Source organism: Megalobrama amblycephala, linkage group LG22 (genome assembly GCF_018812025.1).
Source record: "Megalobrama amblycephala isolate DHTTF-2021 linkage group LG22, ASM1881202v1, whole genome shotgun sequence".
Taxonomy (NCBI): domain Eukaryota; kingdom Metazoa; phylum Chordata; class Actinopteri; order Cypriniformes; family Xenocyprididae; genus Megalobrama; species Megalobrama amblycephala.
In genome coordinates this window covers 3,097,417-3,116,904 of record NC_063065.1, presented here as the reverse complement: position 1 = coordinate 3,116,904, position 19,488 = coordinate 3,097,417, and the positions used below count along the sequence as shown (strand labels likewise).

Here is a 19,488-nt window from a genome sequence, read left to right as displayed (position 1 = left end):
ACGCTTTGACTAATTAAAATCCTTTTGATAACTTTTGTCATTAGTGTCTATAGATGACATGCAAAATTTCGTGTGAATCAGTCAAGTGGTTTAGGAGATGGAAAAAAAAGTTTTTAGCAACTCAAAATGGCTGACGGACTACAACATGTTGTACTAATGTTGTCCACTAGAGGGAACCACAGGAGAAGAAATTTATTTTTCTATCAGTTTCCATCAGTTTGAATGTTTGAATCCAAAATTCACAGAACTTCATACACATGGACAACAAGACTTTCTGAGTAAACATGCCGAGTTTCAGAAACTTTTTTCAAATCAGTCATTTATATGAATGGGATTCAGAGATGAAGATCATAATACTAATGCTGTCCACCAGAGGGAGCCACAGGACAACAAATCCTTTCAGATCTCTTTATGAAAGTCTGTGTAAATGGTTCTTGACTTGTAGTATAAAAAATGCATATAGGCCTAAATTCATTATAGTTTCATAAAGTTTAATAAAGCCCAATATAATTAATTATTTCCAAAATACTTACAGATCATTCATTTTTATATTAATATTCATTTTGTACTATACTATTGAAAACATATTTGTCAAGTTGCACTATATTAGGCAGCCTGTATGTATCCTTTGGCTCAACCAATGACTTTAGGCCAGGACTACAGTACCTGTTTGTCACTTTGGGTGGCGCAATTGTATATAGTGCTATAATATATATAAGTCATCGAATAAATTTCCTGTTCATCAGTGTGTCTGTCTGTTCACACCGCCCTCTAGTGGCACAGTGATGTAGTGCAAGATAACATGAATAAAACTGTTGAAGGGTTTCTGTCATCAGTTCAGCTGTGATCACCTGCGGTCTCGTACCTGCAGCCGAATTACAGTCGAGCTGATGATCACTAAAGCACTTTTGCTCATGTGATTTTGATTAGATTATGATAAGTTTCATCTACATTTCATTTTCTCACAGTGTTTTTTAACATGGGGTTTGAATTATTCTAAATTTTATGCTACATTTTTAAAGTTCACAGTATATTGATGATTACATGATTCATATTTGATGTTGTGATTGACAGGATGAGATGAACGAGCTCCTCCTGAACCTTCATTTAGAGCCTCATTTAAATACAGAATGAGTTCATTTGCATATTGATCAGATGCTTCAGTGCTCTGAGAGTGTTTATAGTGCTGTGAGTTTAACACTTCATCACTGACACACACAACAATCTTCATCAACATGACCTTCATCATCATCTTCATCTGGACTCTCACAGCGTTTGCTCAAGGTTTGTGGAGCACAAGTTTGATATCAATTCATTTCTTCAAGTATATTGTCAAAGTTTTGAGTTGATTTTCTTCTTGTTGTGTGTTTCAGAGTGTAGAGGACAGATCACCGTCACTCAGAGTCCCTCAATGACAGCAGCTCAACCAGGACAAACTGTGAACATCAACTGTAAAACCAGCAGTAATGTGTTTTATTATAGTTCTGATGGACATTATTTAGCCTGGTACTTACAGAAACCTGGAGAAGCTCCTAAACTCCTGATTTATTATACAAACCGCCTCCAGTCAGGAACTCCATCTAGATTCAGTGGCAGTGGATCTAACAGTGATTTCACTCTGACCATCAGTGGAGTCCAGACTGAAGATGCTGGACATTATTACTGTCTGGGTGTACACTGTCCTAGTGGCTGTGTGTTCACACAGTGATAAAGAGTCGTACAAAAACCTCTGTCAGTCAGAGTCACAGTGACTGAACTGATACTGCAGCTGCTCACACACTTTCACACACTTTCACACACACTCAACAGCAGAAGGTTTTCAAACACACAGATCTAAAATCTTCTACAAATGTTTCTGTCTCATAAACTTTCATCAAGTCAAGTCAGCAGACCAAACACATCTGAAACCAGACAAAATGGACCTGATGGACTCATAGATTAGTTTCTGGTTTATACTTCATAGTATTCAGTAGGTTCTCCTCATATTTTGATCAATGAATTTCCATGACTTTTCCGGTCATCTGTCATCATAAAAATCATATTTTCACTCATTCATTCACATAAAGCAAATTCTAACCAATGAAATATTTAGTGCTGGCTAACATGGGCTTTGTTTTACATTTACAAACTTCTATCTTCTGTTCCTGATGGATGGTTTTTGCTGCCCCCTGTTGGTCATTGGTCTCATGTGCACCACATATTCACAACACACATGCTCAAACAAAAATGAAGACATTTTTTCAAAATGATGCAGTAGAAATGAAAATCATACAGGTTTTAAACATGCAAATGAGGGAGAGTAACATATTTTTAGGTTAAAGTCCGTAACTTTTTTGGTTAAAATGATCCAAAATCAATTTATTAGCAAGTACATAACCGGCCAGTGTTCAAAACTATCTCATTATCTTAGCTCGATTCACAGCGGTAAGCTTGTAATAATGTTTTATAATAAGAGTGACCTGGTTGTCTGGCTGTCACCAGATCAAGCTCAATTTAAAATTGAATATTGGTCTGGGGAGTTTGCTATGTATTTCCTACTGCACAAGAGGCGTGATCAACGAGCATTAGTCACGCAATTGGATAGTCCTTCAACCAATCAGATCAACGATCCGGGTGACGTACTTTTGCAGAGCGATGCGAAAACTCCAGACAGGTTTAGTTTGTATTGGTTTGTAGCATTGATCAGCGGTTTGCAGAAGCAGCAATGGCATTGAGCGACTTTTGCAGGTTATGCAAAAAAAACATGAAAGTGAGTGCTATTTACACCCAGTCGAGTGATTTGTTTGCTAAACTAAAGAAGTCATTTAGCATCGTTGAGAGGTTAAAAGGAATTGGACTGACGGTCGTGCAAGAGACGTCATCGTGTTAAACCCGCCCAGAGCCACAGAAAGAGCTCTGTACCCACCAATAGCGAGCAAGGTGGATAAGCCAGTCTGTGATTGTCACAAATCTGTGAAGAGCAGAAGTTTAAAAGGGTATAATGTTAATAATTTTCAGGACATACTTAATAATATCAACTGGATGGAAATTACCAACATATGTGATGTTGATACAGCATGGGATTGTTTTCAATCTATTTTCTTGAAAATACTTGACAAGATAGCCCCATTAAAAGAGACCAGGATTAAACAAAGATCACAGCCTTGGATAAATAATGATATTTTGGACACCATTTACTTGAGGGATAAAATCATAAATGAGTTTAAAAGAACCAAACTGCCTGATCTTTTTAAAGAATATAAAGTTCTTCGAAATAAGTTTCAGCGAATGGTGGATGAGACGAAAAAGGATTTTTTTATGTCTAAAATTGAGAAGCATAAAAAGGATCCCAAGAAATTATGGTCAACTCTTAGACCTTTGGGGATAAAACAGAACCCTAAGCAAAAACAAGGTAAAATAGGCCTAGATATAAATGGGTCCATATGGTATGATAAATAGAAAAGTATGAAGGTATGATAAAAAAGTGGTGGCAGATACTTTTAATAGTTTCTTCACAAAAATTGCAAGTAATTTGGTGCAGAAGCTTCCATCTGCGTCAGGTGTTTTTAGTGATCCACAGAGGGTGCATAAGTTTTATGAAGATAAGGGAGTTCAGCCAAACACTTTTTATTTCAAACAAGTAACAGAGGAGCAGGTACTAAAAAAACTCAAAGGCCTAAATCTTTCCAAGGCTACTGGGTTTGATAACATCCCTGCCAGATTTCTTAAGGATGCTGCTGAAAAACTTATCTTATTAATTTATCTATTGAAAAAAATCATTTCCCCAGTAATTTTAAGGTGGCAAGAGAGATACCTTTATATAAAAAGGGGCCCAAATCTCATCCTGGAAATGTTCGCCCTGTATCTATCTTATGTTCAATATCAAAAATTGTGGAAAGGATCATTTATCAGTTATTTAGCAGAACATAACCTTTTATTTGACTTCCAATCAGGTTTTAGAAAGGCCCATTCCACTGATACCTGTCTGCTTTATCTTACAGACTTTATTAGGAAAGAGGTAGAAAAGGGAAATTATTGTGGCATGGTATTAATAGACCTTCAAAAGGCCTTTGATACGGTTCAGTATGATGTCCTTTTGAACAAACTAAAAGCCCTAGGATTTTCTCCTGCATCTCTTCAGTGGGTGAGGTCATACCTGGTGGGCAGAGAACAGGTGGTAGATGTAGAAGGGTCCTTGTCCTCACCAATTAAATTTACTTGCGGAGTTCCCCAGGGGAGTATTTTGGGACCTCTTTTTTTTTCTATTATATGTCAATGATATGTCGTCAGCTATGAACTGTAATTTGTTTTTATTTGCAGATGACTCAGATATTCTAGTCTCTCATAAAGACAAATCAGAGGTTGAAAGGTTGCTTAGCTCAGAACTCCTTAACCTCAGTGTTTGGCTAACAGACAACTAGTTGTCTATCCACCTTGGCAAAACAGAATCAATTCTTTTTGGGTCCAGAGATAAACTGAAAAAGGCTATGGGTTTTAGGGTAGTCGTAGGTATTGTTGAAATTACAGCCAAGGAAGCAGTTACTTACTTGGGCTGTATATATTAGATAACAAACTGTCAGGGGAGCTTATGGCTCGAAAAATTATCTTAAAGGTAAGCCAAAGGACTAAGTTCCTGGCAAGAATATCTAGCCTTTTAGATAGTAAAACATTAAAAATCCTGGCTGATGCGCTTGTTCAATGTCATCTTGACTATGCCTGTACATCTTGGTACACGGGCACTACTAAAGGTCTTAAAGACAAGCTACAGATCTGTCAAAATAAACTAATCAGAGTGATCCTTAAATTACACCCCAGAACTCATCTTCTTCCTGACCATTTCTCAAGTCTTGGGTGGCTCAGAGTGGAGGAGAGGGTTTCTCAACTTAAACTGTGTTTAGTTTATAAGATAAGAAATAATCTGGCACCCAAGTATTTATGCGATTACTTTTCAAAAATTAGTGATACGCACAATTATTGCACCAGGGGGAGTTCCACAGATTACAGGCCCTGCCGCTTTAAGAGCTGTGTGGGAAAGTACTCTTTCCTATACTCTGCAGCTGTCTTGTGGAATGGTTTACCTTTAAACCTTAAACTGTTGCGCTCTTCCTATTATCATTTTAAATCTTCAATAAAAAATTGGTTATTAAACTTATAAAGAGAAAAAAAAGAGAGAAAAAAGTAAGGAAATAGAAACCCTTGAGGTAGTAGGAATATTGTTTTGACTACCTGTGTTTCTGCTTGTCTTTTGGGAATTGTGTTTTTATATTGTGTTTTTGGTTTATTTTTTTGTATTTTTTATGCTCCCTTTCTTCATTGTCGTCAATGTTGTTAGTATATGTACTGTTACTCATCTTCCATCTTAAGGACCACAATGGAAATAAGCCTATGGGCTTTTTGTGTTTTTATCCTTTTGAACACTTCGTATTGATTGTTGTTGTTCAATAAAGTATTCAATCAATCAATCAATCAATTGGTTCCCGCAAAAGTGTAACAGATGCAGCAGAAACGAATGTACGGGTTTCCAAACTGAGTTGCCGGGCGAAATCAAATCCAGTCTAGTGACCTGGTGGATTTCCGTTGGAAATTTGAGCATGCAGCAGTTTGTCTTTGCGTCATTACGTCACATCCGTAAACAGAAAGGAGGAGTCCAGGCTAGTTGGTTTTATCATGTGAGGATGCTGCTGGTAGCAGATCATTTATAGCCTGTTCTCACAGCAGCTGAAATAATTAAACTTATAATTTTGATGGCTGAAGTACAGTATCCACACCGGTGATGGACAGCAAGCATTAGATTCATCTGTGCTGACAAACCGTGCCGATCCACATCGCACGTAATGATAACTATTCCACATATGACTGCAATCGCAGGTTTCAAACAAGAGATGGAGACAAAGAGGAAAAATGGTGGACTGCAGCTTTAAATATTCCTTCAAGACTCTGAGAAGAACCTGTTCTCTGTTCGAAATCGCCCTATATTGCCTACATTACTCCACCCAAATGTGCCACGCAAGTCCTGAAAGCGTCTCGATCGCCCCCAGGTGGCTGGATGCAGTATAGATCATAAACCCCACCCTCTCCATGTAATCAAATGAGACGTGAGACAAACTAAACAATTAAATTACACTTCAAATACATTTTTTCCAAAGATGGTTTCTGTCATTTTATATAGACACAATGGGCTGTTCTGCAGTAAAGAAGGAGAAAACAGGACAAACAAAAACAGTGAAAATACTGCAGAGCTCAAAACAGAAGCAGTCGTCCGCTGTGCCATCTTGATGTACCAACTCTCTCCACGATTTTGTCTCAGCCAGCTCAGTAACATCTGACATCGCAGAAGAATATGATATTTTACACTTACTGTTTAAAGGGGTCATGACATGAGAAATTATTCTTGGTCTTCTGGCATATAAAAGGTCTTTGTATCATTATTACATCCTGCAAGTTCCATAACTTAAAACGTCCTCATTATCGGTAATAAAACTTATTTATATAATCAAGCTGTAAAAAACCTTCGTTTGGAACAGAGGTGGCGTGTGACGTCACATGGAAAAAATCATTTGCATACGACTCGCCTCGGGAGCAAGAGTGATTGATGGTAAAAATCAACCTAAGGACCAAACCAGTTCCTCAACACAAAAACAAAGAGACTTCCATGTGGGATCAAAGAAATCTCATGGAAAATACTGATAAACTAAGAAGCTTTGAGTGTGTTGACGTCCAGGAGAAAATACATCATTCACCTCTCTGTGTTTAAAGTCACTGAGAAATCACAATGGACAATTAATATTTTTATGGAATGTTGCAGTATTTATTATAAATGATTTATCAATGCACATCATTATTTGTTAATATTCAGCTAAATTTTTAAAGTTCACACTTATATTTGATGTTGTGAGTGACAGGATGAGATGAACGAGCTCCTCCTGAACCTTCATTTAGAGCCTCATTTAAATACAGAATGAGTTCAATTTGCATATTGATCAGATGCTTCAGTGCTCTGAGAGTGTTTATAGTGCTGTGAGTTTAACACTTCATCACTGACACACACAACAATCTTCATCAACATGACCTTCATCATCATCTTCATCTGGACTCTCTTACACTGCGTTTATACTACAAGGTTTGTGGAGCACAAGTATTGATATCTAATATCATTTCTTCAAGTTATATTGTCCTAACAGTATCTTGAAAAATATGTCAAATAATATATACTTTACAGACTAATGTTGTATTCGTGATTTCAGAGCTGTAGAGGACAGATCACCGTCACTCAGAGTCCCTCAATGACAGCAGCTCAAACCAGGACAAACTGTGAACATCAACTGTAAAACCAGCAGTAATGTGTACAAATGGAGTGATGGAGATGACAGGTGTTAGCCTGGTACTTACAGAAACCTGGAGAAGCTCCTAAACTCGTGATTTATTACACAAACCGCCTGATTTATTATGTAAAAAAACTCCAGTCAGGAACTCCATCTAGATTCAGTGGCAGTGGATCTAACAGTGATTTCACTCTGACCATCAGTGGAGTCCAGACTGAAGATGCTGGACATTATTACTGTCAGAGTCGCCACAGTGGTGATGTGTTCACACAGTGATAAAGAGTCGTACAAAAACCTCCGTCAGTCAGAGTCACAGTGACTGAACTGATACTGCAGCTGCTCACACACTTTCACACACTTTCACACACACTCAACAGTGAACATTTTCATGGATATTAAATATATAGCATTCATTAAGTTTTTCACATACTAAAAACTTTAAACTATAATTTTATCTTATTAAATCAATCTAACACTATATCTGTGAGGTTCATAATTTGGCCACATGTTCTCGTTTCATCATGTATCTGCAGGTGTTTTCATGCTCCACTGAGTGAAGTTTATTTATGAAATATGAGCTAAAGCCCTGATCCAATGAAAGACCTGAAACATAAAGTACACAGAAAAGGATACACTATGGGTTCAAGTGTACTACAAGTCTTCAACTAAATACATTTTTTAATACAGAGATAGTATGTTAAAAGCACATTTTAGTTTATATTGTGTATTGTTTATACATGCTGTCTCAAAATATCACAGTTGAGTACCCTTAGATGTTCTTAAGATTATCTTAAGAAGTACTAAAGAAGAATTTTTAGTATATTAAGTACAAAATTAGTGCATGAAAATAGAGCACTTTAAAGGGGTCATGAACTGCGTTGGTTTATTGTTTTATAATATTTCCTGTGTAGGGCATCGCTCGACAGAACTTACCAATGACTTTATCAATGAACAACATGATTGAACAAAGCTTCATTTGGTCCAAAAGATCCATTTCCTGACAGGAAACACCTAGCCGTAACAGAAGTGATGACGTGACTTCTTTTAACAAAGGACTCTGTCTAAAGGACTTCTTAGCTCATCAGCAATAAACTAATCAGAACCCATCACGTGGATCTGATCACATTAAATCTATTGATTCTCTCACAAAACCCTCTTGTATTATCGGACGGAACAGGAAAACACCCATCAACGGATTTAAAGACGAATCTGTCCTATCAATACCTCCCTTGTATTGAGCAATCCATCCTGACCCGGTCACTCGTGACTCCGGTCAAAGTTTAAATTATGCTTAAGGACTCAATCTTGAATCTCAAAAGGGACAATTGGCGATTACTTAAAGTATTAACTATATACAGAATAATACATGCCATGATGTAATTACTAACATGTCTATTCAATGTATTCAATATGTGGGTTTTCTTCAAATGCATTATTGTAATCATTGTTTTAATTAGGTCAGTCTAGTAATATGTGTGTAAGAAGTGTGTCATGTTTGAGTTCTAAATGCAGAATTTATAATTCTGTGTAATTCTGTGTGAATGAAACATTGAAATTCAGTATCAGGAAAATATTAAGAAACTTTATAAAGTTGTTAATAAAACAGGAGAATGTTCTGCAGATATCACGCGATGTCATCAATAGACAATAGACGAGGCGTGTCTAATCTCCGTAGCAACGTCTCATTGGAGGATCGCATCTGAAGGATGGAGCCAAAATTGCTCCTTTAAAACTATGCTGTCCGAACAAGCTAGAGGTCAGAAGCTGGAAGTCAGAAGTCGGTCAGAAATCGCTCGAAATCGGTCAGAAGCCGGTAGCCGAAACACCGCTACTTTGACCACGGCGGAAAAGTCGCATGGGTCATTGATAACTGATTGACCGGGGCTGATTTTCCATCTAACACCCGATTTCAACCACGAGCTGCGCCGCTGATCATTCGACAGCCGTCACATCCAGACTCCGCAACCCTCTGTGAAATATCTGACCAAAGTCTCCCAAGAAGAGAGCCGCTCAAGCCAGACGCTCAGAACAGCGCGTTGCACCAGCCAACAGCATCCTTCAAAGCTTCCGCGCAACCCACAGGGCTTTCCCGAGAAGACGTCACCTGAAAGACAGCCAATCCAGAACGGGATTCCGCTGTACACGAGTCACGGAACAACCCGATTACCTCAGCTGTCACAGCAAACGCAGGTACAGGCAAACTTCTCTCTCTCTTGCTGGAAACTGGTGAAACTCCTTTAAACCTAAAGAATCAAGCCAAAGCTCTGCTTTTGTGATTTTCCTCAGGTTATGAGTTAAGTTAGCACTGAACTTGGGACTTTTCATAACTCATCAACTCCGCGAATGTGTGTGCATGTATGTATGTGTGTGTGTGTGTGTGTGTGTTTAGCCTTAGTTTCCTGTAATCATTAGAAGTAGTCAATAAATCTTGTTTTGATTTTCACATATACGAGTTTCTTGTGCTGTGTGTCAAATTACTGCCTTAAACGTAAAAGATCAAGTTACCTCTTGCTTATAATATAATAATTACAATAATAACAATAATCATAATAAAATATTGTTACTGTTGGCCGCAGAATAATATTTTATCCAGAATTGGTAAAATACTCTAACCTCAATTTTCGCTGGACGAATAATTGATGAAGTGTTAAATATTAATTCTGAATAATTTACAGTGAATCATTTACAGTTGATTCAATTCTTATTCCCTGTAACAATTAAATTGAGCTAATAAATGACCCAAGGTCTCACACCTGCGGCGCACTTATAATGTTAGTATGCTTTTTGCATCCAAAATTGTCATAATTTATAAATAAAAGGCATTTTTCCTACCCTGATTTTAGCCCTCTGGTTTGAACGCTCCGTTTTAAGGGGCATGTCTGCTATGAGACTGTAAAGTGTTCAGTGTAAATGCCCACTGCTGTGATTGGCTAACATCTTTCCATTTAACGTGTTTTTACTATTACAGCTCTCAAGGTTAACTAATCGTGAAAAGTGTTGCATTACATTTAGATCTATGGCATTATATTAAGATCGTGGCATGAAAGGTTGCAGAGATGAACATTGTAGCCGATCACAGAAAATGTTGAGCGCATGAAAGCAGTAATCTGTACACTAACAAATGCTTTCATCTTCACTAACAGTGCAAATGCAATATAACTAAGAGATTCATTGAATTAAACGGGAGTTTTGTGTGTCAGTCACTGATAAACTCGTGCTGCTCCTACGATTGCAAAGGGAGCTTTCATTGATTGCTTTCTTTATATAATTTAATCGCCGTTAAATAACAGATTATTTTCATCTTACTAAGAGAAACAATGCAGGTTGACATTTAGTCACTGGTTTGATTTACTGACACACAGACAAAGATCATCTGACTGTACATGAATCATTAATATCAGATCAGGCATTAGAATGAACACAGTTTCTGACATGTTGTTGCATTACTGTCGAGTCCAGGCACTGCACAATATTTTGTAATCCTCAACGGCATGTTTATTGTTTGGAAGCTCGATCTGGTTTAGCTCCACGTAGACCTATGTTACTTAGTCTGCTTATTGCATGTCATGCGCAAATCGGTGGGCGGGGCTAAACAGGCAGTGATGAAGTAGGCGTTGATCTTCTTCTGCAGAGGCGGTGCTTGCTGCCCTTTGACGTCATAGATCCCCACTAAATCCTATCGTTTTCTGGGTCTGGTGTCAATTAAAGCTTTTATTGGACTTTACTACACTTTTACTGTAATAAAACTATGGTTTATTTTCATAAGGGATATGGTTGTGCTGTTGTATGAGACTATTAAAATCAGTATCTTACGTCATCACATTTTCCTTGTCTAATTTCATCTGCACAAGACAAAATTGGCAATGAGGATTCTGAATGTCTAAACACAAAACTGAAGAGAATGTCTGCAGTAAATACTCCATTTCTGGTCTGATATTCAGGGGGGAAACAACTTGTCTGATGTTGCTTTAAATCAAAATATGATCATATTATCATATGAATTAGTGAAATGTTTAAAGTCTCAACGAAAACAGCACATTATACTAACATAAACCTGTCACTCCTGAAGCGTTTGCATAGAGAGAGTCTCCCGAACTAACAGATTTTTGTTATAAGAACGTTCTCCAAATATTCAGTGTTGGTTCTGGGAATGTAAAACATGTCCAGTTTTCTTGATGTTAGAGGAACTTGTTTTAAAAGGTATGATGTTCCTCAAATGTTCTTTAAACTTAATTTTGATTAACAATTTAACATTCTTTCAATCGTTCAAACACCTGCTGTGAACAAACACTCAAAGAAAGAGAAATAAGAACACAAACTTTCTTCAGCCACAGCCTTAGATGAAATCAATTGAAGATAAAAAAACACATCAAATCTCTGAAGATCTGATTAAACAATTTCACAAACAGCATTGTTTTTTTTGTTTTTTTTTTCATCTAAGGCTGTTGCTGAAGAAAGTTGTAGTTTGTGTTTTTATTTCTCTTTCTTTCAGTGCTTGTTCAGAAGGTGTTTGAATGATTGAAAGAATGTTTCAGGAACATCATATTACATTTTCATTCAACATCCAGTAAGATGAGACCCGGTCTGACATTTATCTCGTTTCACGAGTTCACATATCCATATAATTAAATAGAGTAAAGTTATGCGTATTTGGCATGCTGTCCAGGGAGAGGGCTGCCTCTGATGGGATCGTGCATCGCCAGGTAGACGGGCCCTCCCGACCAATTGACGGGGAGCACGTGATTTGGAGCGGCTGATCGGGAGGGCTCTGGTTACGTCCGACAGGAGACCAATGCTCAGTGTCAAACGGGTGAGCCCTACCAACCGAAAGACAAGGGGCAACATGGTTTAGGAATGACCAGCCAAAAGGGGCCCACTCAGCTTCTGCCGGGAGCGGCCCCCGGCAACAGGTGAGTGGGTTCCATTGGCTGATGGCGGGATGAAAGAAATTGGAATGCCTGGCCAGGAGAGCTCTCGCAGCATCCGATGGGAGACCAAGGCTCCAGGAGACTAATGCTCATGGCATCGGATGGGTAAACCTCACTAGCACACAGGGGTAAAGTAAAGAGCAGAGGCTCGACCGGGCGACTCTCGCGGCATCCGACGGGAGACCAAGGCTCCAGGAGACCAATGCTCAAGGCCTCGGACGGGTAAGCCTCGCCGGACGAGGAAAGAAGCACTGACTGGGAGGCTCTCGCGGCATCAGATGGGAGACCAAGGCTCCAGGAAAGCAATGCTTGTGGCATCAGACGGGTAAGCCTCGCCGGACAGAGAAGGATAGCAAGATGGAAGCTGACAGGGAGATCAAGACTCACTCTGTCGGATGGGTAAGCCTCACTGGACGGAAAAAATTTAAAAAGATGGAAACTGACCGGGAGGGCTCTCGCTGCATCTGACAGGAGATCAATACTCGTGGCATCGGACGGGTAAGCCTCGCCGGACAAAGAATGAGAAAAGATGGAAACTGATCAGGAGGGCTCTCGCTGCATCCGACGGGAGATCAAGACTCAATGTGTCGGATGGGTAAGCCTCACTGGATGGAAAAAGTTAAAAAGATGGAAACTGACCGGGAGGGCTCTCGCTGCATCCAATGGGAGATCAACACTCATGGCATAGGATGGGTAAGCCTCGCCGGACAAAGGAGGAGAAAAGATGGAAACTGACCGGGAGGGCTCTCGCAGCAGAGTGGGCTCCTGCGGAATCAGGTGAGCAGATGCTGCTGCAGCGAGACTATTTTAGTGGATTGATGGTGTGAATTGCGGTGGATATGGTGAGCTTGTAGGATTGAGCGAGAGAACAAGCTGAAGCTGAAGAATTTGGCTGGAAAGGGTTTGCTGAGCTTCATTAACATGGAAGCGATTGGATTAGATAGGATATAGATCTTTAAAGCCTCTGATGGCCAGCGACTAGAGTGTTTGAATCTGATGCTTGGAGAGGCCTTTTGGGGGAGCTGTGGTTCCTTGCCGCTGTTGCTTCTGGCTTGCTTAGATGGGGACACTTGATATTCAACAATGTTTTGATCTGCCTTCATTGTCTTCACTGCACACCACTGTATGCAAACTGAACTATTTGGAAAAGTGAATAGGTTGGGTCAGGGTCCACCTTTGGAGCCTGCAGCCTGAATTTCAGATCAAATCTGTGCTCTGATCTTGCTGGCGACCTTCATAAAGCAAACAAAACAAGATAATTGTAACAACAATTTAATAAAATAACACATAATACTGACATTTCATATTCATTATATCTTTATATAAGAATGAATTCTCAGTTTTCCTGCTGCTCATTTGACCACTTCTGGAACAGGTGTAATTGTTTATTTATAAAAACATCTTTGCTAAGACAATTCAGACAAATGCAATTCCATTCATCAATATAGCGGCTTTGCACTCGTTATTTTTATTTATTTATTTATTTTTAATATATACATATATATATATAAACGTATTATGTTTTAGTACTGCTCTCCAGTCAAGGTTGGAAATTTCATGCCATGTTCGGTGCTTTCTTCAGTTACCAGTTTAGTAACCATAGCTTTCTGCCAGCAGCAGATGTCACCAGGTGGTACCCAACCTTCCTTGAGTGTTTCGACCCTTAACCACAACACTCTCCAGTTGGTGGGTCGGCAGTGGTGGCCAAATCACTGCCCATCTACTCCTGGCTTCCAGCTTTCTTCCTCTCTCTTACTCCATATCCAGCATGAAGCTCGTTCAGCCTCCTGAATTTTTCCCTCCTCCCTATTTTTTACACATTACTGGAGCTCCTCTCTTGCCTTCCGAACTTCCATTGCAAGTTTTCAAAAACTCACAGATTCTGTTGCATTTAGTCACCATGAAATCAAAATGGACAATTTATGTTTTTTTATGGAATACTATGATATTGATTATAAAAGATTTATGATTGCAAATCATTATTTTTTAACTTCATGTGCCTTGTAATCTACATGCAGCGACATCTGTTCTCTGAAAGGAGAATGGGGCAACCTGTCACTCACATGAGATCCACCAATAGCAAACCACAACCATCCAATCAATTCCCCACAGACAAAATCAAGCCCCGCCCTACATTTATTAATTTCACTAGGATATATATCACAACAATAGGGAAGAAAATATGAGAGCAACGTTTTAATGTTGCAAGGTTCATCATTTATGAAGCAAACTCAATTCAAATAATAATAAAATGGTACAGTAATGAAATGAGAATAGCACATAAATATTAATAAAAACGTCATCTACACAGCAGAATCCCCAGAGTTAAATCAACTCTGCTCAGAGAACATATGGTCCCTCTCTACATAGAGTTAAAATATCACTGAAGCAGAGTTAAAGTTAATGAGATAATGTGCTGTTTGTGGAGTTGTTTAATCAGATCTTGAGAGATTTAATGTCTTTTATCTTCAGTTGATTTCATCTAAGGCTGTGGCTGGAAGTCATTTTTAGTTCTTGTGTTTCTCTTCAGTGGTTCTGCTTGTTAACAGCAGGTGTTCATCACTAATGCTCAATCATCACTTAATTAATCACTTAATTATCTCATTAACTTTAACTCTGCTTCAGTGTTACTTTAACTCTATATAGAGAGGGACCATATGTTATCTGAGTAGAGTTGATTTAACTCTGGGGATTTTGCTGTGTATGAACTTATTTCAGAATCTTGATGATTTGATATATTTGATTGTGTGATTGACAGGATGAAATGAACGAGCTCCTCCTGAACCTTCATTTAGAGCCTCATTTAAATACAGAATGAGTTCATTTGCATATTGATCAGATGCTTCAGTGCTCTGAGAGTGTTTATAGTGCTGTGAGTTTAACACTTCATCACTGACACACACAACAATCTTCATCAACATGACCTTCATCATCATCTTCATCTGGACTCTCACAGCGTTTGCTCAAGGTTTGTGGAGCACAAGTTTGATATCAATTCATTTCTTCAAGTATATTGTCAAAGTTTTGAGTTGATTTTCTTCTTGTTGTGTGTTTCAGAGTGTAGAGGACAGATCACCGTCACTCAGAGTCCCTCAATGACAGCAGCTCAACCAGGACAAACTGTGAACATCAACTGTAAAACCAGCACAGATGTGTATTATTATAGTTCTTTGGGACATTATTTAGCCTGGTACTTACAGAAACCCGGAGAAGCTCCTAAACTCCTGGTTTATTTAGCAAGCACCCTCCAGTCAGGAACTCCATCTAGATTCAGTGGCAGTGGATCTAACAGTGATTTCACTCTGACCATCAGTGGAGTCCAGACTGAAGATGCTGGACATTATTACTGTCAGAGTTTCCATTGCAGAACAGATTCTGATGGTGATTGTGAGGGTGACTATGTGTTCACACAGTGATAAAGAGTCGTACAAAAACCTCCGTCAGTCAGAGTCACAGTGACTGAACTGATACTGCAGCTGCTCACACACTTTCACACACTTTCACACACTACTGACACACAGAGGACAAACACAGGAACTACACATGTGCTCAAAACTGACTTATGACTGAAATCAGCTCTATTAGACTGTGATCTGTCCTGTGACAGACGGGTTTGACTCAAATATGCTCAGAATCAGAGAAAACAGAGTGTGTAAATTAATATGAAATCAAACTAACAATAATGGCATCATATGTTGTTTTGTTTTTGTACATTAAACTACACTAAAGTCATGGTGTATCAGTAACATGCAGATGTTTTTCAAGCAGCTCCTTCATCTAAAGCTGTTTCTAAATGTATTACTCATAACTCATTTCTCATGAGCAGAAGTGAAAGTGTTCCAGTTGAGAGCGTTGAACCAATCAAAGAGTGAAACTGTGAGTTTGAGCTGAAAATCACATTTGCATTGGCAGGTTTAGTGATTGTGATCCTCTCAGAATAGAGCAGCTCCGTCTCCAGTGACCATGTTCAAACCCCAAGAGCTTCATTTGACATTTCCTGCTAAATGCAGCTGTTCTCAACTATTACAATCAATCAAAAGCAGCTGAAACTTTAGTGCAGGACTTTGAATGAATGACACACTGATCAATGATGCAGTCGGACACAAATGTAACGCGTTCAGAAGCTTTATTGAATGAACAGCAATGGCAGCACATTGAAAGACTGCTTCAGTATTGAGCTGTAAATCACGTGACTGCTGTGAATCCTGCCGGACGCTCAGATACGCCTCGTCTGGACCGGAGAAACATCAGCACTGGGAGCTCTTGAGGAACGAGGCCTCGTGATCAGCTCCGTCATGTCTTACTCTGCAGACGAAGCGATCCGCGCCTTCCCAGCGTGCTTTGCTGAGGCTCAGGACGCTGCTGCGGCTGTAGCGTCCGTCCCGCTCGCTCTCTGCGCTGGTCTGAACCCCCTCGGTGACCTCTGACCCGTCCAGCGTCCAGCTCACCGTCGCCCCCTGTGGAGAGTAAGAGCTGAGCAGGCAGAGCAGTGCGGCTGAGTCTCCAGAGATCTGCAGAGAAGAGGGCGGCAGCAGAGACACGGAGGGCTTCACTGCGGGACCAGCTGCACAAACACACACAAACAACACCAACGTCTTTAGATCATCAATTAGTCAGATGTCACACACAGTAATGGAGGAAAAATCACAATCATTTCATCTTTACAGAAATTCCACATCACTGCTTTCTTTCATAAACCACATAGTAATGATCCTGCATTTAAATTTCAATATTCTCAGTTCAAATAAAATATTCACTGATACTAAATATATGAAGTATAAGATATATGAATAAATATAAATCAGTTCTCTGAAGCAGACATGATATACAGCAAATATTACAGTCATTTCATCTTTTCTGAATAAGGTTCAGTTTAATCTCAAACTGATTTTAAAAACTCCACAAACTGATGATTTATATGTAGAAAACAAATTTACATGATCATTTCATTATTAACTTAAGACACTCACAATCATAATTATCAGCAAATGTAAGTTCAAATTATGAATTTTTCAAATCTTTCTCTTTGTCTGATGATGACGTCTACAAAACTGAATTATTTTGTCCGTATCATCAAACTTTTGTTTCATGCATTACAACATTTCTGAATTATTAAATTTACCAAAAATTATGGACACAATTATGTATTTTAAGAAATAATTGAAAATGTCAGAAAACATCACAATCAATATATTAAAAAACAAACAATGTTAGTTATTATAATATCTGAAATTACTTTTGTAAAAAGAAATAAATATTATAAAAGCAACATAAAATATGCCTTGCAATGAAAAAAAAATAAATATCATGAAATATCACTGAATATGAACATGTAATTGTGAAACAGCAGACAAATTTATAGAAACTATGAAACTATTAAATTCACCATGAAATATTGCAGTTAATTTTTTTCAAACTATTTTATAATTTTTAAAACCTTGTTGCAAAATGCTTGTTTGAACAATCTAAAAACAAAACAAAACAATTATATATAAAGATTTTTAGAGAATTTTAGAGACTTACTGATGGTCAGTTTAGTTCCTCCACCGAAAGTGTACCACAGTGCTTCATTCTAGTGAAAGCGTCGTACAAAAACCTCCGTCACACTCAAATGAACACAAACTCCAGCAGAGAAAGAGACGAACGACACTCACACACACTGATATGAGACTCAACAGCAGCTCTTCTCAACATCAACATGATTGAGCTGAAAACACACACTAAATATTCATCTTTTAAAGAAATACTTGTTATTGCATGGAGGAAATTTTATAATCAGTCAAAAACATTTATCAAATTTACAAAACGTGTGATTTAAATTCTGCCAAATCTAATTAACGGCTTTATAATGAAATCTTTTGCCAGATTGAGATGGTCATTCTCTATTGGATGACCTTTGACCTGTTCTACAGTATCATGATGATATCAAATCTGCAGCACAGGTATTAAATGCTCTCAGCATCAAAGTCTGAATGAAACTGATCATTAAAACAGTGTTTAGAGGGAGAAGATCCACCCAAAATAACATGAAGTAAATCAGGAGTGTCTGTTTCTGAAAATGATCAATAGAAATTTATTAGCAAAGATACTAAATGACAAAACAGTGTTTCTGCTGTCTTCAGGTAAATGATCTGGAGTGTGTTTGCATATTGATCAGATGCTTCAGTGCTCTGAGAGTGTTTATAGTGCTGTGAGTTTAACACTTCATCACTGACACACACAACAATCTTCATCAACATGACCTTCATCATCATCTTCATCTGGACTCTCACAGCGTTTGCTCAAGGTTTGTGGAGCACAAGTTTGAGATCAATTCATTTCTTCAAGTATATTGTCAAAGTTTTGAGTTGATTTTCTTCTTGTTGTGTGTTTCAGAGTGTAGAGGACAGATCACCGTCACTCAGAGTCCCTCAATGACAGCAGCTCAACCAGGACAAACTGTGAACATCAACTGTAAAACCAGCAGAGATGTGTACAGTCTTTTGGGGATATACTGTTTAGCCTGGTACTTACAGAAACCTGGAGAAGCTCCTAAACTCCTGATTTATTATACAAACACCCTCCAGTCAGGAACTCCATCTAGATTCAGTGGCAGTGGATCTAACAGTGATTTCACTCTGACCATCAGTGGAGTCCAGACTGAAGATGCTGGACATTATTACTGTCAGAGTTTCCATGAAATCAACAGTAAATATGTGTTCACACAGTGATAAAGAGTCGTACAAAAACCTCCGTCAGTCAGAGTCACAGTGACTGAACTGATACTGCAGCTGCTCACACACTTTCACACACTTTCACACACTACTGACACACAGAGGACAAACACAGGAACTACACATGTGCTCAAAACTGACTTATGACTGAAATCAGCTCTAGACTGTGATCTGTCCTGTGACAGACGGGTTTGACTCAAATATGCTCAGAATCAGAGAAACAGAGTGTGTAAATTAATATGAAATCAAACTAACAATAATGGCATCATATGTTGTTTTGTTTTTGTACATTAAACTACACTAAAGTCATGGTGTATCAGTAACATGCAGATGTTTTTCAAGCAGCTCCTTCATCTAAAGCTGTTTCTAAATGTATTACTCATAACTCATTTCTCATGAGCAGAAGTGAAAGTGTTCCAGTTGAGAGCGTTGAACCAATCAAAGAGTGAAACTGTGAGTTTGAGGTGAAAATCACATTTGCATTGGCAGGTTTAGTGATTGTGATCCTCTCAGAATAGAGCAGCTCCGTCTCCAGTGACCATGTTC

The 19,488-nt window shown here is 38.6% G+C and overlaps 1 long non-coding RNA gene and 1 gene segment (V, D, J or C); one reads left to right on the top strand and one right to left on the bottom strand.

The window, feature by feature from the left end:
• The first annotated feature begins 15,162 nt into the window (after window positions 1–15,162).
• Window positions 15,163–19,097, top strand: LOC125257878. The segment is given in 2 exon segments: window positions 15,163–15,197; window positions 18,605–19,097. A coding segment is annotated over 1 exon segment (297 nt).
• Window positions 16,339–18,495, bottom strand: LOC125257885. Its single transcript, XR_007182460.1, has 2 exons — window positions 17,753–18,495; window positions 16,339–16,793 (listed from the first exon to the last, which is right to left on the bottom strand). It is a non-coding gene; the product is annotated as an uncharacterized LOC125257885 (long non-coding RNA).
• Window positions 19,098–19,488: the final 391 nt, after the last annotated feature.